The sequence below is a fragment of the Oncorhynchus tshawytscha genome, linkage group LG20, assembly GCF_018296145.1.
Source record: "Oncorhynchus tshawytscha isolate Ot180627B linkage group LG20, Otsh_v2.0, whole genome shotgun sequence".
In the NCBI taxonomy this organism is placed as follows: domain Eukaryota; kingdom Metazoa; phylum Chordata; class Actinopteri; order Salmoniformes; family Salmonidae; genus Oncorhynchus; species Oncorhynchus tshawytscha.
The window spans coordinates 30102657-30122366 of NC_056448.1; the positions used below are offsets into that span (position 1 = coordinate 30102657).

Below are 19710 nucleotides of genomic sequence, written 5' to 3' on the forward strand. Positions count from 1 at the left end.
ATTCAGAGACTTGTCCCAAAGCCACTCTTGCAGTGTCTTGGCTGTGTGCTCAGGGTCATTGTCCTGTTGGAAGGTGAACCTTTGCCCCAGTCTGAGGTCCTGAGCGCTCTGGAGCAGGTTTTCATCAAGGATCTCTCTGTACTTTGTGCCATTCATCTTTCCCTTCATCCTGGCTCCACATCCAACCTGACAGAGCTTGAGAGGATCTGCAGAGAAGAATGGGAGAAATTCCCCAAATACAGGTGTGCCAAGCTTGTAGCGTCATACCCAAGAAGATTTGAGGCTGTAATTGCTGCCAAAGGTGCTTCAACAAAGTACTGAATAAAAGATCTGAATACTTATGTAAATATGATATTTCAGATTTTTATATTTAATACATTTGCAAAAATGTCTAAAAAACAGTTTTTGTTTTGTCATTGTGGGGTATTGTGTGTAGATTGATAAGGGGGGGAAATAATTTAATACATTTTAGAATAAGTCTAACAAAATGTGGAAAAAGTGAAGGGGTCTGAATATTTTCCGAATGCACCGTGAATACATAAACGTAGGGCTGTGTGTAATCGTAGCCTCTGCTAACTCAGCACACCCCAACTTTCACCTTCTGGTTTAGAATGATATAAACAAGGACTGATGAATGTATTACTGGTTGTTAAACTTGAATCAAAGTGACTGAAAAACACAAACTAATAACACAGTGGTCCACAAACATTTATTACCCTGTGGCCTAAACGTTTGGCAAATGTTATTTGGAAAGCAGCAAATGTGAGTCTAACAGAAAGGGAGAACTACAGGACTGTTCTCTGAACACAGTACAGCACATCTCAAATAGCAATGTATAATTAAAGGAGGAAATGGAAAAGCAAACAAAACAAACAACCTGACATAAAATGGTTCATATTTTAGCTGTTCTTTAAACCAGATATTTACTAGAGGGCAGGGGCTAGCTAGAGAGTAGGAGCTAGAGGTTTGGAGCTAAGTGTATGAGCTCGGGGTAGAGGGTATAGGGCAGGGATGTCAACTCAATATCTGGTGGGTCGAGTGTCTGCCGGTTGTCGCTTCTCCCTTGAACTTGATTAGGAACTCCCCTCACCTGGTTGTCTAGGTGTTAATTGGACACAAATGTAAAGGAAATAATAAAAACCACTAGACCCTCCAGGAATGAGTTTGCCACCCCCTGGTATAGGGGCTAGGAGGTAGGAGCTAGGAGGGTAGTGGCTGAGGGTGGATTTGGGACTGGTGTGCCTCTCCTGAAGCCTGTCTGTGCCTGCTGTCCTCTTCAGGTCAGAGGTCAGGGTGGTGTCTTATCTGGTGTCGTTTCCGGTCGCCATCTTGGGAGAACCTCTTCCCACACTCAGAACAAATGTATGGTTTCTCTCCAGTGTGAATCCTCATATGTATGATCAGAGCACTCCGTCGGAAGCAGCGTTTCCCACAGCAGGGACACTCATGAGGTCTCTCTCCTGTGTGAACCATCTGGTGTCTCCTCACACTGTTAGAGCGAGAGAAAGTCTTCCCACAGACAGGGCAGGAGTAGCTGGCCCTCTCCCCAGCGTGCCACTGGAGGTGGATCCGGAGTGTGGTGGACTGGACAAAACTCTTCCCACACTCTGAGCAGCTGTATGGTTTTTCTCCTGTGTGAGATCTCTGGTGCACCTTAAATGTGCTTGGCTTGTTGAAAGTCATTCCACAGTCACTGCAAAGGTAAGACCTCTTTTTTACAGTTTTTCGCTGATGTCTTTTCTGGTGGATCTCAAATTGTCTTTTGTCTGAGAACGCCTTTCCACAGTCAGAGCAATGGTGAGGTAGCTCTCCAACATGTACCTGCAGGTGACTATTTAACATTGCCTGTGTAGAGAACTTCTCCTCACACATAGAGCAGTGGTAACGTGTCTTTTCCTTGTGTTTCCGCTGGTGTCTTTTTAGATGTTCCAATCGAGTGAAGCTCTTACCACAATCAGAGCAGTAATTAGACTTCTCTTTATGTGTATTCTGGTGTCTTCTCAAGTGATAGGCTCTGGTAAAAACTTTACCACAGTCTGAGCATTGGTGAAGAATCTTTCCAGCATGTTTCTGCTGGTGTCTTTCAAACGCGTGTAACGACTGGAATAGTTTCCCACAATCGGTGCAGAGGTGAGGCTTTTCCCCGGCATGCACTTTCATGTGACTTCTTAGTTGTGCTGCTTTAGAGAAACACTCATCACAGTTAGTGCAATGGTATGATTTGTCAGTCATATGGCTTCGCTGGTGTTTTTTCAAATGTTCCGGTCGAGTGAAGCTTTTACCACAATCAGAGCATTGGTGAAATTTTTCTTTGTTATGTGTTTGCTTGTGTCTTTTTAAATGATAGACTCGGGTAAAACTCTTACCACAGTCTAAGCAGTGGTAGGGCTTGTCTCTGGTTTTAGAACTGTTGTCACAGGCATCATCATCACCATCTTTATCACTACTGTCACCAGCATCATAATGATCATTAACATTATTATCATCATCACCATTATCATCGTTATAATCATAATCGTCATCAACACCATCATAATCATCATCACCACCATCATCATCAGAGATTGTGGCCATTTCCTTTCCTTTCTCCAACGTTCTCTGACGCAATTGTCTATCTGTATGTGAACTGATGTCCTTGCTCTCAAACATTGTGTCCTTTAGTGCCACCCCCTCTACCTCAGGTGTCACACAGATTATTTTGCTATCTGTCTCTTTAAGAGAGAAAAGTTCAAGACATGACATGTCTTCTTCATCAGAGTCATTTGAATCAGTTTCAGTAACCTGATGCACTTCTCCTTCTCTCTTTCCTGTTTTGGGTGACTTTTTATCACTCTGCTTCGATTTGCACATTTTCTGTATGTGTCCTCTTTTGTTACATTGTCTACAGTCTTTGTCTTTAAACCAGCAATCGATAGGGTCATGTGACTTTTTACCACATCGAAAGCATGCCTGTGATTTCTCTTTACCTCGGGTGTTCAACTTGTTCACTGTGCATTCCACTGTATTTTTCCTCTGTAACTCTCCTGCATCTTTTTCGGCAGTTTCCATTGATATGGCTATGTCCAGTGCGCGCGCCAATGTCAGATCTATTTCTGATAGGAGCAGTTTCTGTGTGCTCTCGTTGTGTAACCCGAATACCAGCCTGTCTCTGAGCGCATCCGACCATCCCTGTCCGAACTGACAATACTGCGAGAGCTGGCGGAGCTCCGCAATGTACTCCGGTATTGACTCTGTCTTTTGCTGATTCCGCTTGTGAAATCGGAAACGTTCGGCTATGACCAGCGGCTTTGGATTTAGATGGGTCTGTAACGCGTTTACAATCTCTTTGAAAGTCTTCTCTTCTGGCTTTGTCGGTGCTGTAAGGGTACATAGCAAGTTATATGTTTTAGCTCCCATTACACCCAGAAGTACCCCCACTTTCCTTTCAGCTTCTACATCGTTAGCAAAGCAATACTGCTCAAGTCTCTCGATATATGTAGCCCAATCCTCTATGGTGCTATCGAAATTGTCCATTTGCAGCAGCAGGTCCATTTTTGGGGTAGAGCTATCAACGAGATATCCTCAATATCAAGCAAATAAAGTATGTTTTAGTCTATTTTTCTCCCCGATGTTGGTGTTCATTACACGGTAGGAATTGTACTTCAAGCAGAGATAACGTTTACATGACTTCTTTCTTCTTATGAGTTTCCGGTAGACTAAGACGCTGTGTTGCGTATTGCTGCCTTTCACAGGTCGGAGTGTGAATTGCACATTTTGTCACAAAAAAAAGGCGAGTTTACATAACTTCATCTTGTACGATCTTTTGGCTCATTCGACAGTGCAGACGATTTTAAAGGCGAGTCGAGACGGACTAATCTACAAATCACCTTGAATCATAAATAACTACTCAATGTTATTTGTAGATCAGTCAGTCGTTCACAATGTACCCATGATACATAGCGGTGTTGGTGCTCCTGAACATGGCCTATGACCTAATTGTTCAAATTCAAGCACAGAATGCGCAGTACTTGAATACGTATCACTGCTCTAGTAGCAACATACATTAGTGCCTAGGATACATGCTATATAATGGTATCACATTATTTCATACATAACACATTGTCTATGGAGATGCCTTTTATTCTGTATCCATTGGACGCTTTTGATTTAGGAGGATTTATCCTTCAGTTAAGTAAAGATAGTCCAATAAAGGACTAAAGGAGTCTAACGTTACTCTTTAAAGTCCAAGAACCTACATGTTCTGTTCGAAGGCGAAATGGATTGGAAGCCAAAACATGTGACCAGATTCTCAATTGATGTATGGTTCTCGAAACATAAATCCCTCTACTTTCATTTCACATCAAAATTATTCCATAAATGCAAAATACAGATTTACTGTACACCAGTGGAGGCTGTTGAGGGGAGGATGATGCATAATAATGTCTGGAACAGAGCAAATTGAATGGAATCAAACAATGCGTTTGATGTACTGGATACCATTCCACTGATTCCTCTCCAGACATTACCACGAGCCTGTCCTCCCCAATTTAAGGTACCACAATGAAAGTAGAGGGATTTATGTTTCGAGAACCTCCTGTGCTGTACTCTGGTTTAACCGGTTTTGGCACAGTTGCAACCAACAGTATTTTTCAGTGATAACACTTGAGGAGTATGTCTTCTGTTTACACACAGGTGTTAGGAGACACATATAGCTAATTAGCACAGGTAGTCAACTCTGTCTTCCGTCTGTTTTCCGTAAACTCTCGCTGTAACATGGAGATATGGCCATGTGGGAACACTAACCTTATAAAGGTGTGTATAAATTTAACCTTTTGTTTTTAGAAAATAATTTATTGCTGATATGATATAAGGTATTTATACTTCCAAACCCGTACCGCAATTAATGCGTATTAATATTCAAACCGAGATTCGTGGCTCTTAACAAAACTCTCCCATACAGAAGCCTTCATCCAATGTTTCTTATCTGTAATGTAATGGAACTGAGAGTCATGATCAAGCTGGGCTAGGAGAATCCCAGCTAGCTAGTTAGCTGTCCCGCTACTGCTGTGTTGCCTTTTAACTGGTGATTAAATCTAAACTTTTCTCAATTAGTCGATCTAAGATTCGGACCGGGAAAGGAAAACTTGTAGTTAGCTTACAAAAAAAATATTGTTATCAAAAATAGCTAGGGAACTATCTACACTTTAAAAACATGCTAGCTAGCTACGGAGGTAAGATGTAAACAGAGCAACGTCATCAGCTTCTTCTTGTGCATTTTCGGCAGCCTGTACGCTTTTGAGCATATGAACATCATCAGCTTTGCCTCTCTCACGGTTTTCTATTGGTCGTCACTAGTTACTACAGTCACAAAGTCAGAGGGCCCGCCTAGTCGACCAATTAGATGAGGGAGTGTGATGATGCGTATGCCAGTTTACGCCTCGATCACACCGAGAGTTTGGGGCATTTTGGTACACCAGAAGTACATTCATTTCCAATGGAACGCTGTGTTTGCCTTGCAGCATTGCGTTGCAGTGAGTTCTGTGTGGTGCATACGTTGGACTTATCGAATGTATGTGTCAAACTGCATGAGTAGACGGCTTGACAGAAATGGTAGCAGAATGTGAATGTTGATCTTTTGTTGCACACATATCCAGATGATGCTGCGTGCCAATTTGCGCCTCACTGTAGGTGTGATCGAGGCGTTATGGTTCGTGGGAAATGCTGCATTTTCTAAACATCACATCTGAGCAGCATGGTGATGAAGAAGATTTCTGTCCATACTGAGGTCCATCTGGAAGAGGACAGAAGAGGACCTCTAAGAAGGTGTTGTGGGTCAATGTACAGGCCATCATAAAGAGATCACAGACCTCACTTATCATCTTCAAAATGAGCAGTGCATGATGGACCTGTCTTCACATCTGCAAAGCCTATTGTTGGATACACTTCCGGCGCCGACAGAGATGGCCGCCTCGCTTCGCGTTCCTAGGAAACTATGCAGTTTTTTGTTTTTTACGTGTTATTTCTTACACTAGTACCCCAGGTCATCTTAGGTTTCTTTACATACAGCCGACAAGAACTACTGAATATAAGATCAGCGTCAACTCACCATCAGTACGACCAAGAATATGTTTTTCGCGATGCGGATCCTGAGTTCTGCCTTACAACCAGTGTAACCGAGTGGATCACATGCAGCGACAAAAAAAAAAAAAACGACTCAGAAAAAGAGGGAAACGAAGCGGTCTTCTGGTCAGACTCCGGAGACGGGCACATCGTGCACCACTCCCCAGCATTCTTCTTGCCAATGTCCAGTCTCTTGACAACAAGGTTGATGAAATCCGAGCAAGGGTAGCATTCCAGAGGGACATCAGAGACTGTAACGTTCTTTGCTTCACGGAAACATGGCTCACTGGAGAGACGCAATCCGAAGCGGTGCAGCCAGCGGGTTTCTCCACGCATCGCGCCGACAGAAACAAACATCTCTCTGGTAAGAAGACGGGCGGGGGCGTATGCCTTATGGCCAACGTGACATGGTGTGATGAAGGAAACATACAGGAACTCAAATCCTTCTGTTCACCTGATTTAGAATTCCTCACAATCAAATGTAGACCGCATTATCTACCAAGAGAATTCTCTTCGATTATAATCACAGCCGTATATATCCCCCCCAAGCAGACACATCGATGGCTCTGAACGAACTTTATTTAACTCTCTGCAAACTGGAAACGATTTATCCGGAGGCTGCATTCATTGTAGCTGGGGATTTTAACAAGGCTAATCTGAAAACAAGACTCCCTAAATTTTATCAGCATATTGATTGCGCAACCAGGGGTGGAAAGACCCTGGATCATTGTTACTCTAACTTCCGCAACGCATATAAGGCCCTGCCCCGCCCCCTTTCGGAAAAGCTGACCACGACTCCATTTTGTTGATCCCTGCCTACAGACAGAAACTAAAACAAGAAGCTCCCACGCTGAGGTCTGTCCAACGCTGGTCCGACCAAGCTGACTCCACACTCCAAGACTGCTTCCATCACGTGGACTGGGAGATGTTTCGTATTGCGTCAGACAACAACATTGACGAATACGCTGATTCGGTGTGCGAGTTCATTAGAACGTGCGTTGAAGATGTCGTTCCCATAGCAACGATTAAAACATTCCCTAACCAGAAACCATGGATTGATGGCAGCATTCGTGTGAAACTGAAGGCACGAACCACTGCTTTTAATCAGGGCAAGGTGTCTGGTAACATGACTGAATACAAACAGTGCAGCTATTCCCTCCGCAAGGCTATCAAACAAGCTAAGCGCCAGTACAGAGACAAAGTAGAATCTCAATTCAACGGCTCAGACACAAGAGGTATGTGGCAGGGTCTACAGTCAATCACGGACTACAGGAAGAAACCCAGCCCAGTCACGGACCAGGATGTCTTGCTCCCAGGCAGACTAAATAACTTTTTGCCCGCTTTGAGGACAATACAGTGCCACTGACACGGCCTGCAACGGAACCATGCGGTCTCTCCTTCACTGCAGCCGAAGTGAGTAAGACATTTAAACGTGTTAACCCTCGCAAGGCTGCAGGCCCAGACGGCATCCCCAGCCGCGCCCTCAGAGCATGCGCAGACCAGCTGGCCGGTGTGTTTACGGACATATTCAACCAATCCCTATACCAGTCTGCTGTTCCCATATGCTTCAAGAGGGCCACCATTGTTCCTGTTCCCAAGAAAGCTAAGGTAACTGAGCTAAACGACTACCGCCCGTAGCACTCACATCCGTCATCATGAAGTGCTTTGAGAGACTAGTCAAGGACCATATCACCTCCACCCTACCTGACACCCTTGACCCACTCCAATTTGCTTACCGCCCAAATAGGTCCACAGACGATGCAATCTCAACCACACTGCACACTGCCCTAACCCATCTGGACAAGAGGAATACCTATGTGAGAATGCTGTTCATCGACTACAGCTCGGCATTCAACACCATAGTACCCTCCAAGCTCGTCATCAAGCTCGAGACCCTGGGTCTCGACCCCGCCCTGTGCAACTGGGTACTGGACTTCCTGACGGGCCGCCCCCAGGTGGTGAGGGTAGGCAACAACATCTCCTCCCCGCTGATCCTCAACACTGGGGCCCCACAAGGGTGCGTTCTGAGCCCCCTCCTGTACTCCCTGTTCACCCACGACTGCGTGGCCATGCACGCCTCCAACTCAATCATCAAGTTTGCGGACGACACAACAGTGGTAGGCTTGATTACCAACAACGACGAGACGGCCTACAGGGAGGAGGTGAGGGCCCTCGGAGTGTGGTGTCAGGAAAATAACCTCACACTCAACGTCAACAAAACTAAGGAGATGATTGTGGACTTCAGGAAACAGCAGAGGGAACACCCCCATCCACATCGATGGAACAGTAGTGGAGAGGGTAGCAAGTTTTAAGTTCCTCGGCATACACATCACAGACAAACTGAATTGGTCCACTCACACAGACAGCATCGTGAGGAAGGCGCAGCAGCGCCTCTTCAACCTCAGGAGGCTGAAGAAATTCGGCTTGTCACCAAAAGCACTCACAAACTTCTACAGATGCACAATCGAGAGCATCCTGGCGGGCTGTATCACCGCCTGGTATGGCAACTGCACCGCCCTCAACCGTAAGGCTCTCCAGAGGGTAGTGAGGTCTGCACAACGCATCACCGGGGGCAAACTACCTGCCCTCCAGGACACCTACACCACCCGATGCTACAGGAAGGCCATAAAGATCATCAAGGACATCAACCACCCGAGCCACTGCCTGTTCACCCCGCTGTCATCCAGAAGGCGAGGTCAGTACAGGTGCATCAAAGCTGGGACCGAGAGACTGAAAAACAGCTTCTATCTCAAGGCCATCAGACTGTTAAACAGCCACCACTAACATTGAGTGGCTACTGCCAACACACTGTCAATGACACTGACTCTACTCCAGCCACTTTAATCATGGGAATTGATGGGAAATTATGTAAATATATCACTAGCCACTTTAAACAATGCTACCTTATATAATGTTACTTACCCTACATTGTTCATCTCATATGCATACGTTGATACTGTACTCTATATCATCGACTGCATCCTTATGTAATACATGTATCACTAGCCACTTTAACTATGCCACTTGGTTTACATACTTATCTCATATGTATATACTGTACTCGATATCATCTACTGTATCTTGCCTATGCTGCTCTGTACCATCACTCATTCATATATCCTTATGTACATATTCTTTATCCCCTTACACTGTGTATAAGACAGTAGTTTTTTTTTTTGGAATTGTTAGTTAGATTACTTGCTCGTTATTACTGCATTGTCGGAACTAGAAGCACAAGCATTTCGCTACACTCGCATTAACATCTGCTAACCATGTGTATGTGACAAATAAAATTTGATTTGATTTGATTTTGATTTGATATGAAGGCTCATGTTCCACAGCATAAATACATTTGCCTTTGGTTTAAATGTTTCACACCGGACATCTAAAAACTGGTAGGACAGAGTGAGTGGAACATTCTACCAATTGAGTACATTTTGAATAGGGCAACTTTTATTTCAACTAATTTTAACATTCTATCAAAAAGTGGTAAACTTAATTTTAAAAAATTCTCATATCAAGATGTTAAATAAATGACCATAGTGAGTGCCCAAGTGCCAAATAATGTAACAGGATTGAAGCTTATCTTAAATCAGCCAATTTAACTGTGTACGTTTTACTTGAGGATTACTTGTGGATTTTGGGGAAAAAAATTAAAATCAAAGTGTACATTTTTGTCTACATGCAATTTTAAAAACAATACAGATATTGGAGTAAATAGAGATATATATATAGATAGATAGATCTACATTTTTAAGTCCTCAATTTTTCTTCTTCCAACAGGGGTGGGGAGACATTTTTTCAGTTTCAAAGTTAAGTTCCTGCAATTCTACACATTTTTCCATTACTTATGCCATGTTAATATGATATCTGGTGAGCGTGACAAACAAAATCAGTAGGGCCCTCTCGGGGTCCGGTTGGCAATTCAGATAGCTGGCTAGACTAACTAGACTAAATTACCAATCTTAATTTTTTTACTGACATGGAATAATTGAGTGACTTTCAATGAGTGACATATAACAAGAGGAACATTTCTGATGCACAACTAAGTTTTGAAACTGCCCCTTTTGTAATTCTACTATTCTAACTCAACCGTAATTTGACACGCATACTTAGTAACAAAATGTAAAAAATATCAAATGAACTGCTGTCTTCAATCAACTCAGTGTCCAGTTCAATTGAAGTGCATATTAAGTTCAACTAGTTATACTGCAGTAGGACTGTAGCATGCAGTTTATATTGTAGTTTATTTGCATTATAACTGTGCCGCTACTGTTTTTTTTAATTTTTTTTTTTTAATTTGAGGTCCGGACCTTGGTGTCCTCATATGTAGGGTTAAGACAAGTAACTATGAGTAAGGGCAAACATCATGATAAAGCCTGCAAGCGGAGTTTGAATAAGACTTCCGATTTGCATTTAGAAATGTTGGTTTTTATTATGGATAATAAATAACCAAATCATTGATGGATCACTAGACAAAACAAATGCATGTCTCTCGTCTGCCCCTGCATGCCGGTCGGCATACGGTCATCACACTCCCTCATCTGATTGGTCGTTGCCTGCAAACTGTAAGCCAGCATACACGTTCAACATTCATCTGATTGGTCAAGTAGGCAGACCTTACTTTGTGGCTAACTAGTGACCTTTTCGGTGATCAGAAGCCTATCACGTGGTTTCTGTGCATAATGTAGGCTACTGGGATAAATAACTATAGTTGTAGCTAGTATCCTGCTTTGCTAAATCATTTTTTGTTGTTTTCCATCTATTGAATGCACCATGAATACTGTACACAATGATGAATGGATAGAAATATAGTTACAAAAACAATTATGAATGTGGTTCCTCTGTAGGTTTCTTCCTAGGTTCCTGCCTTTCTAGGGAGTTTTTCCAAGCAACGGTGCTTCAACATCTGCATAGAGGGGTTGGTTGTTTAGCAACAAAACAGATGCGTGCGCAACTATGGGGCAAAACAAATGGAGTTTGCTTAGATTGTTGACAACATGTAAGCTATATTTCATCTCCAATGTTGATTGAAAACAAATACATTTGTACAATGAGCACTTGTCTCTCAAATACATCATTACAATTCTTGGTTAGCTAGCTAGCAGATTTTAGCCATAATATGGGAAATAGTAAAAACCACTAGACCCCCCAGGAATGACTTTGCGACCCCCTGGTATAGGGGCTAAGGGGTATGAGCTAGTAGGGTAGGGGCTGAGGGTGGATTTGGGTGCCTGTCTGCCTGTACTGAAGCCTGCCTGTGCCTGCTGTCCTCTTCAGGTCAGAGGTCAGGGTGGTGTCTTATTTGGTGTCGTTTCTGGTCACCGTCTTGGGAGAACCTCTTCCCGCACTCAGAACAAACATATGGTTTCTCTCCAGTGTGACTCCTCATATGTATGATCAGAGCACTCCGTCGGAAGCAGCGTTTCCCACAGCAGTGGCACTCATGAGGTCTCTCTCCTGTGTGAACCATCTGGTGTCTCCTCACACTGTCAGCTCGAGAGAAAGTCTTCCCACAGACAGGGCAGGAGTAGCTGGCCCTCTCCCCAGCGTGCCACTGGAGGTGGATCCGGAGTGTGGTGGACTGGACAAAACTCTTCCCACACTCTGAGCAGCTGTATGGTTTTTCTCCTGTGTGAGATCTCTGGTGCACCTTAAATGTGCTTGGCTTGTTGAAAGTCATTCCACAGTCACTGCAAAGGTAAGACCTCTTTTTTACAGTTTTTCGCTGATGTCTTTTCTGGTGGATCTCAAATTGTCTTTTGTCTGAGAACGCCTTTCCACAGTCAGAGCAATGGTGAGGTAGCTCTCCAACATGTACCTGCAGGTGACTATTTAACATTGCCTGTGTAGAGAACTTCTCCTCACACATAGAGCAGTGGTAACGTGTCTTTTCCTTGTGTTTCCGCTGGTGTCGTTTTAGATTTTCCGGACGAGTGAAGCTCTTACCACAATCAGAGCAGTAATTAGACTTCTCTTTATGTGTATTCTGGTGTCTTCTCAAGTGATAGGCTCTGGTAAAACCTTTACCACAGTCTGAGCATTGGTGAAGCATCTTTCCAGCATGTTTCTGTTGGTGTCTTTCAAACGCGTGTAACGACTGGAATAGTTTCCCACAATCGGTGCAGAGGTGAGGCTTTTCCCCGGCATGCACTTTCATGTGACTTCTTAGTTGTGCTGCTTTAGAGAAACACTCATCACAGTTAGTGCAATGGTATGATTTGTCAGTCATATGGCTTCGCTGGTGTTTTTTCAAATGTTCCGGTCGAGTGAAGCTTTTACCACAATCAGAGCATTGGTGAAATTTTTCTTTGTTATGTGTTTGCTTGTGTCTTTTTAAATGATAGACTCGGGTAAAACTCTTACCACAGTCTAAGCAGTGGTAGGGCTTGTCTCTGGTTTTAGAACTGTTGTCACAGGCATCATCATCATCACCATCTTTATCACTACTGTCACCAGCATCATAATGATCATTACCATTATTATCATCATAATCGTCGTCACCATTATCATCATTATAATCATAATCATCATCATCAATACCATCATAACCATCATCACCATCATCAGAGATTGTGGCCATTTCCTTCCCTTTCTCCAACGTTCTCTGACGCAATTGTCTATCTGTATGTGAACTGATGTCCTTGCTGTCAAACATTGTGTCCTTTAGTGCCACCCCCTCTACCTCAGGTGTCACACAGATTATTTTGCGATCTGTCTCTTTAAGAGAGAAAAGTTCAAGACATGACATGTCTTCTTCATCAGAGTCATTTGAATCAGTTTCAGTAACCTGATGCACTTCTCCTTCTCTCTTTCCTGTTTTGGGTGACTTTTTATCACTCTGCTTCGATTTGCACATTTTCTGTATGTGTCCTCTTTTGTTACATTGTCTACAGTCTTTGTCTTTAAACCAGCAATCGACAGGGTCATGTGACTTTTTACCACACCGAAAGCATGCCTGTGATTTCTCTTTACCTCGGGTGTTCAACTTGTTCACTGTGCATTCCACTGTATTTTTCCTCTGTAACTCTCCTGTATCTTTTTCGGCAGTTTCCATTGATATGGCTATGTCCAATGCGCGCGCCAATGTCAGATCTATTTCTGATAAGAGCCGTTTCTGTGTGCTCTCGTTGTGTAACCCGAATACCAGCCTGTCTCTGAGCGCATCCGACCATCCCTGTCCGAACTGACAATACTGCGAGAGCTGGCGGAGCTCCGCAATGTACTCCGGTATTGACTCTGTCTTTTGCTGATTCCGCTTGTGAAATCGGAAACGTTCGGCTATGACCAGCGGCTTTGGATTTAGATGGGTCTGTAACGCGTTTACAATCTCTTTGAAAGTCTTCTCTTCTGGCTTTGTCGGTGCTGTAAGGGTACATAGCAAGTTATATGTTTTAGCTCCCATTACACCCAGAAGTACCCCCACTTTCCTTTCAGCTTCTACATCGTTAGCAAAGCAATACTGCTCAAGTCTCTCGATATATGTAGCCCAATCCTCTATGGTGCTATCGAAATTGTCCATTTGCAGCAGCAGGTCCATTTTGGGGTAGAGCTATCAACGAGATATCCTCAATATCAAGCAAATAAAGTCGATGTTTCACCCAAATTGCGGTGCCCATTGCATGGTAGGAATTATACTTCAAGCAGAGAACATTTACATTACTTCTTCTTGGTAGTTTCCGGCAGCAATACGCTGTGTTGCGTATTGCTGCCTTTCACAGGTCGGAGTGCGAATTTCACATTTTGTCACAACTTCTTCTTGTACGGTCTTTGGGCGCATTCGACATTGATTTTAAATGCGAGTCTAAATAACAAATGTTATTTGTAGGTCAGTCAGTCATTCAAAGGTTAAATAGTATTTTATTTTTTAAAATTATAAATACCGGTTTTGATGCCCTCGAACACAGCCTTTGAATTTGTTATTCAAACTCAAGCGCAGTGCATTGTTGCGCATGCGCGGTACTTGAATACGTATAACTGCTCTCGTAGCAACATACATTAGTACCTAGGATACATGCTATATAATGGTATCACATTATTTCATACATAACACATTGTCTATGGAGATGCCTTTTATTCTGTATCCATTGGACGCTTTGGATTTGGGAGGATTTAGCCTTCAGTTAAGTAAAGATACAGTAGGAGAGTCCTAGCCCAAAAAATCCACTAAAGGAGCCTAACGTTACTCCTTACAGTCCAAGGGCCTACATGTTCTGTTTAAAGGTGAATTGGCTTTGGAAGCCTAAACAGCCAAATACTCCATCTAAATGTGAACAGAATCTCAATTGCTGTATGGTTCTGGAAACATAAATCCCTCTACTTTCATTGTCAGGTCGCAATTGTAAATGAGAACTTGTTCTCAACTTGCCTACCTGGTTAAATAAAGGTAAAATAAATTAAAATGAAATAAAATTTCACATCAAAATTATCCCATAAATGCAAAATACAGACTTTTCTGTACATTGGTTTAATCGATTTTCTCAGTTGCAGCAGACAGTATTTTTCAGTGCCAACATTTTTGTCTTCCGTTTACACACAGGTGTTAGGAGACACATATAGCTAATTAGCACAAGTCGTCAACACTGTCTTCCATTTGTTTTCTGTAAACATGCGCTGTAACATAGAGAAATGGCCGTGTGGGAACACTAACCCTATAAAAGGTGTGTATCAATTTACCCTTTTTGTTTTTAGAAAATGATTTCTTACTGATATAAAGGTCCCTTCACTTCCAAACCCATACCGCAAGTGATGGAGCTCTTAACTCCCTCATACAGAAAACTCCCACCCAATGTTCCCTCAAAAACTTTTGGGCGCTGAGCAAATTTCAGGTCTGCTGAGGGCAAACTGTCAAGCAAAGACACACTGAGTTTGAAGGTAGGCCTTGAAATCCATCCACAGGTACATCTCAAATTATGTCAATTAGCCTATCAGAAGCTTCTAAAGCCATGACATAATATTCTGGAATTTTACCAAGCTGTTTAAAGGTAAGGTCAATTTAGTGTATATAAACTTCTGACCCACTGGAATTGTAATACAGTGAATTATAAGTGAAATAATCTGTCTGCAAACAATTGTGTCATGCACAAAGTAGACGTCCTAACAGACTTGCCAAAACTATAGCTTGTTAACAAGAAATTTGTGGAGTGATTGAAACACTTAGGTTGGAGTCATTAAAACTTGTTTATGTAAACTTCCGACTTCAACTGTATATGTCCGTTACGTTTATGGGGGGTCAATTAAGGGATAAATCCTCTTCTGCAAACCACTGGAAACTAGGACAACATGAGAGGATATTTTTAAAGTACTGGACAGCTTTGTGACATCAAATGGACTTTGGTGGTCAAGATGTTTTTATATCTATAAAAGCCATGACAGCAGTTGCTCCCGACGTCACTTGGGTACACTGCAGCATCCACCGAGAGGCTCTTGCTGCCAAGGGAATGCCTGACAGCTTGAAAGATGTTTTGGACACTACAGTGAAAATGGTTAACTTTGTTAAAGCAAGGCCCCTGAACTTGTGTATTTTCTGCATTATGCAATGATATGGGTAGCGACCATGTAACGCTTTTACAACATACAAAAGTGCGCTGGTTATCAAGGGGCAAAATATTGACGTTTTTTTGATTGGGAGATGAGATTAAAGTTCTTTTTACTGACCATAATTTTCACTTGTCTGACCGCTCACACGACTGGCCTATCTGGGTGATGTTTTTTCTCGCTGAACAGCACACAGGTCTTTCCATCATTGTATGATTCTTTTGTGTGCAAATGAACTCAAGCGTAAGGACAATGTCAACTATGATATAGCAAAGCACCTGAGTGAGTTGAGTCTGCAATTACTTTCCCGAAACAGATGACACAAACAACTGGATTCGTTATCCCTTTCATGCCCTGCCTCCAGTCTACTTACCGATATCTTTGCAACAAGCGGTTCTGTGAAAATTGAATTGAATCAGAAGTCACTGCCAGATTTCGGGATAGGGTTGCGTTCAGAGTTTCTTGCCTTGGCAAATTGCTCTGTTATGACACTGATGCCCTTTGTAACCACCTATCTATGTGAGAGTGGATTCTCGGCCCTCACTAACATTAAAACTAATTACAGGCACAGACTGTGTGTGGAAAATTATTTAAGACTGAGACTTTCTCCAATACAACCCAACACTGCAGAGTTATGTGCATCCTTTCAAGCACACCCTTTTCATTAACCTGTGTGAGTTTTTCACAATTTTTGATGTACAAATAAGGTTGTATATGTAAGATGGATAAATAAAGAACAAAATGGTTTATTATTATTATTATTTGTGCCCTGGTACTATAAGAGCTCTTTGTCACAACCCGGCTCATGGGAAGTGACACACTCACTCATTCTTAAGCGACTCCCAAACCCGCATGCGGGAGCGTAATCATCGCCTGAAACTAATTAGCATAACGCAGCGGACATAAATATCCCTAGAAAATATTCCTATTCATGAAAATCACAAATGAAATATATTGAGAGACAGCTTAGCGTTTTGTTAATCACCCTGTCATCTCAGATTTTCAAAATATGCTTTACAGCCAACACTAGACAAGCATTTGTGTAAGTTTATCATAGCATTATGCCTTGCTAGCAGCAGGCAACCTTGTCACGGAAATCAGAAAAGCAATGAAATTTAATCGTTTACCTTTGATGAACTTCGGATGTTTTCACTCACGAGACTCCCAGGTAGATAGCCAAAGTTAATTTTTTCCCAAAATATTATTTTTGTAGGCAAAACAGCTCCGTTTGTTCTTCACGTTTGGCTGAGAAATCACAGTCACTACAACTGCCAAAAAATATTCCAAATTAGCTCCATAATATCGACAGAAACATGGCAAACGTTGTTTAGAATCCACCCTCAAGGTGTTTTTCTAATATCTATTCGATAATATATCCGTCGGGACAATTCCTTTTCTCTAGGACCGATTGGAGGAATGGCTACCTCTGTACTTTACACGAGAATCTCTCTCGGAGCCACCTTGTGACCACTTACGCAATGTGTCCGCATACGGCTATTCTTAAACAGAAATGCGTAAAACTACCTCACAATGCTGCAGACACCTTGGGGAATACGTAGAAAGCGTAAGCTTGTTGATGGTACATTCACAGCCAAATAGGGAGTCATTGGAACGCAGCGCTTTCAAAACCTGGGGTACTTCCGGATTGGATCTTTCTCAGGCTTTCGCTTGCAACATCAGTTCTGTTATACTCACAGACAATATCTTTACAGTTTTGGAAACGTTAGTGTTTTCTATCGAAAGCTGTCAATTATATGCATATTCTAGCATCTTTTCCTGACAAAATATCCTGTTTAAAACGGGAACGTTTTTTTCCCAAAAATGAAAATACTGCCCCTAGAGTTCCAAAAAATGTATTGTATGTGTGTGTGTGTGGCAGGCTTACAATGATGGCAAAAAAACATTTGAGAGTGCGCTGACCCTGGTGCACATTGCTGGAGGTTTAATGTTTGAAGGGGTACAGGACTATAAAAAGTTTGGGAACCACTGAATTAGAAAAACCAAAAGCTTACCTTGATGTGGAAGAGTTCCAGTGTTGGAAGCCATAGCCAGCTAGCTAACATAGCAGCCCTCTGTTTGAGCCGGGTGTTTAAGTAGGCTAAACTAGCTAGCTGCATTTGCTAGCTGTGAAAGTGAAACAAAAATACACTAAATATAGCTAGCTCCCGCTTGAGTCCTTCGTTTTTAAAGAAATTAATTTAACTGTTCAACTTTTGTATTTCTCGCTCTTTGAGTCAACTACTCACCACATTTTATGCACTGCAGTGCTAGCTAGCTGTAGCTTATGTTTTCAGCACTAGATTCATTCTCTGATCCTTTAATTTGGTGGACAACATGTCAGTTCATGCTGCAAGAGCTCTGATAGGTTAGAGGACGTCCTCCGGAAGTTGTCATAATCACTGAGTAAGTAATTGGAAGGGAAATATGAACCTCCTAGATTTTATATTGAAGTCAATGTACCCAGAGGAGGACTGAAACTAGTTGTTCTCTGGCTACACCATGGTGCTACCCTACAGAGTGCAGTTGAGGCTACTGTAGACCTTCATTGCAAAACCGTGTGTTTTAATCATGTTTTTGGTGACAGGAATATATTTAGTATAGTTTTATCTCAAAAGGATCACTTAATTAAAAAAATGTTTCACTATTAACCTTTTTATGAAGGGAGCCTCCACTGACCCCTATGTTCTACCACAGCGACCATCTTATTTTGGGGAAGCCTACTTGATTCGGAATTCGGACATATAACGTTTGTATGTGAAAATTATGCATACTTTAAGCTTTTCCGAACTTACTTCACTCGTGCATAAGCATATGGAGAAGCTTACGCTGCTGTTTCTGGCACATGCGCAGATCAAATAAACAGCTACAGTTAATGTAGTTTGTCGGCTGACGTAGACTCAAGCCAATCGCAGAATGTGACGACAGAACTGAATTAATGTTATTGGTTCAGAGTGTGTTTTGATATTTTAACTTGCATGTCCCGATCGCATTTGGTGTGGGGGGCAAAATAAATGTATGCATGATGGCGCATGCGAGCAGCCGGTTTGGGTTTCGTGTCAGGATCAAACTAAACTCTTCACACTGCTAAAGCGTCTGGCGCCGGAAGATGAGGATGATTCCCGAGCTGTTCAATGCCCTCGTGCTGATGGCTGGGTTGGGCTAGACGGGCAAGATATCAAACAACATCATAGCCCTATACAACCACTTCAGGTATCGTATTTAAATACACGTGCACAAACACACACAGTGTTAGGTCTGGATTATTTGAAGTGTTGAGTGACAAAGTGCTGACAAAAGTTCGACACAGATAATATTGGGTTGATAGATTGAGGGATGGATTGTTTCTCTGCTCCCTGCTCCAGTCACCTCCACCTCAGACCTGCATGGTCTGTTGTTTACAGTGTCGTATGGCGGAAGGACTCACCATGTACACAAATCAGATCTCTCCCCCACTCCTACCCATCTTCCTCTTCCACCACCTATAGTTGAAGTCAGAAGTTTACATACACTTACGTGGAGTCATTAAAACTAGTTTGTCAATCACTCAACAAATTTCTTGTTAACAAACTATAGTTTTGGCACTTCCTTTAGGACATCTACTTTGTGCATGACAAGTAATTTTTCCAACAATTGTTTACAGACAGATTATTTCACCTATAATTCACTGTATCACAATTCCAGTGGGTCAGAAGCCTCCTATCCCTACACCAGCTCCTCTCCCTACACCCAGCTCCTCTCCCTATACCTCCTATCCCTACACCCAGCTCCTCTCCCTATCCCGCCTATCCCTACACCAGCTCCTCTCCCTATCCCTCCTCTCCCTACACCAGCTCCTCTCCCTACACCAGCTCCTCTCCCTATCCCGCCTATCCCTACACCAGCTCCTCTCCCTACACCAGCTCCTCTCCCTACACCAGCTCCTCTCCCTACACCAGCTCCTCTCCCTACACCAGCTCCTCTCCCTACACCAGCTCCTCTCCCTATCCCTATACCAGCTCCTCTCCCTACACCAGCTCCTCTCCCTATCCCTACACCAGCTCCTCTCCCTATCCCAGCTCCTCTCCCTATACCTCC

The 19710-nt window shown here is 42.8% G+C and overlaps 1 protein-coding gene across 1 annotated transcript; it reads right to left on the minus strand.

The window, feature by feature from the left end:
* Nucleotides 1-9464: 9464 nt before the first annotated feature.
* On the minus strand, nt 9465-13829 carry LOC112220231 (zinc finger and SCAN domain-containing protein 2). The gene has a single exon (XM_024381963.2). The coding sequence runs from the start codon at nt 13637-13639 to the stop codon at nt 11381-11383; it is 2259 nt and encodes a 752-aa protein (XP_024237731.1). The 5' UTR covers nt 13640-13829; the 3' UTR covers nt 9465-11380.
* Nucleotides 13830-19710: the final 5881 nt, after the last annotated feature.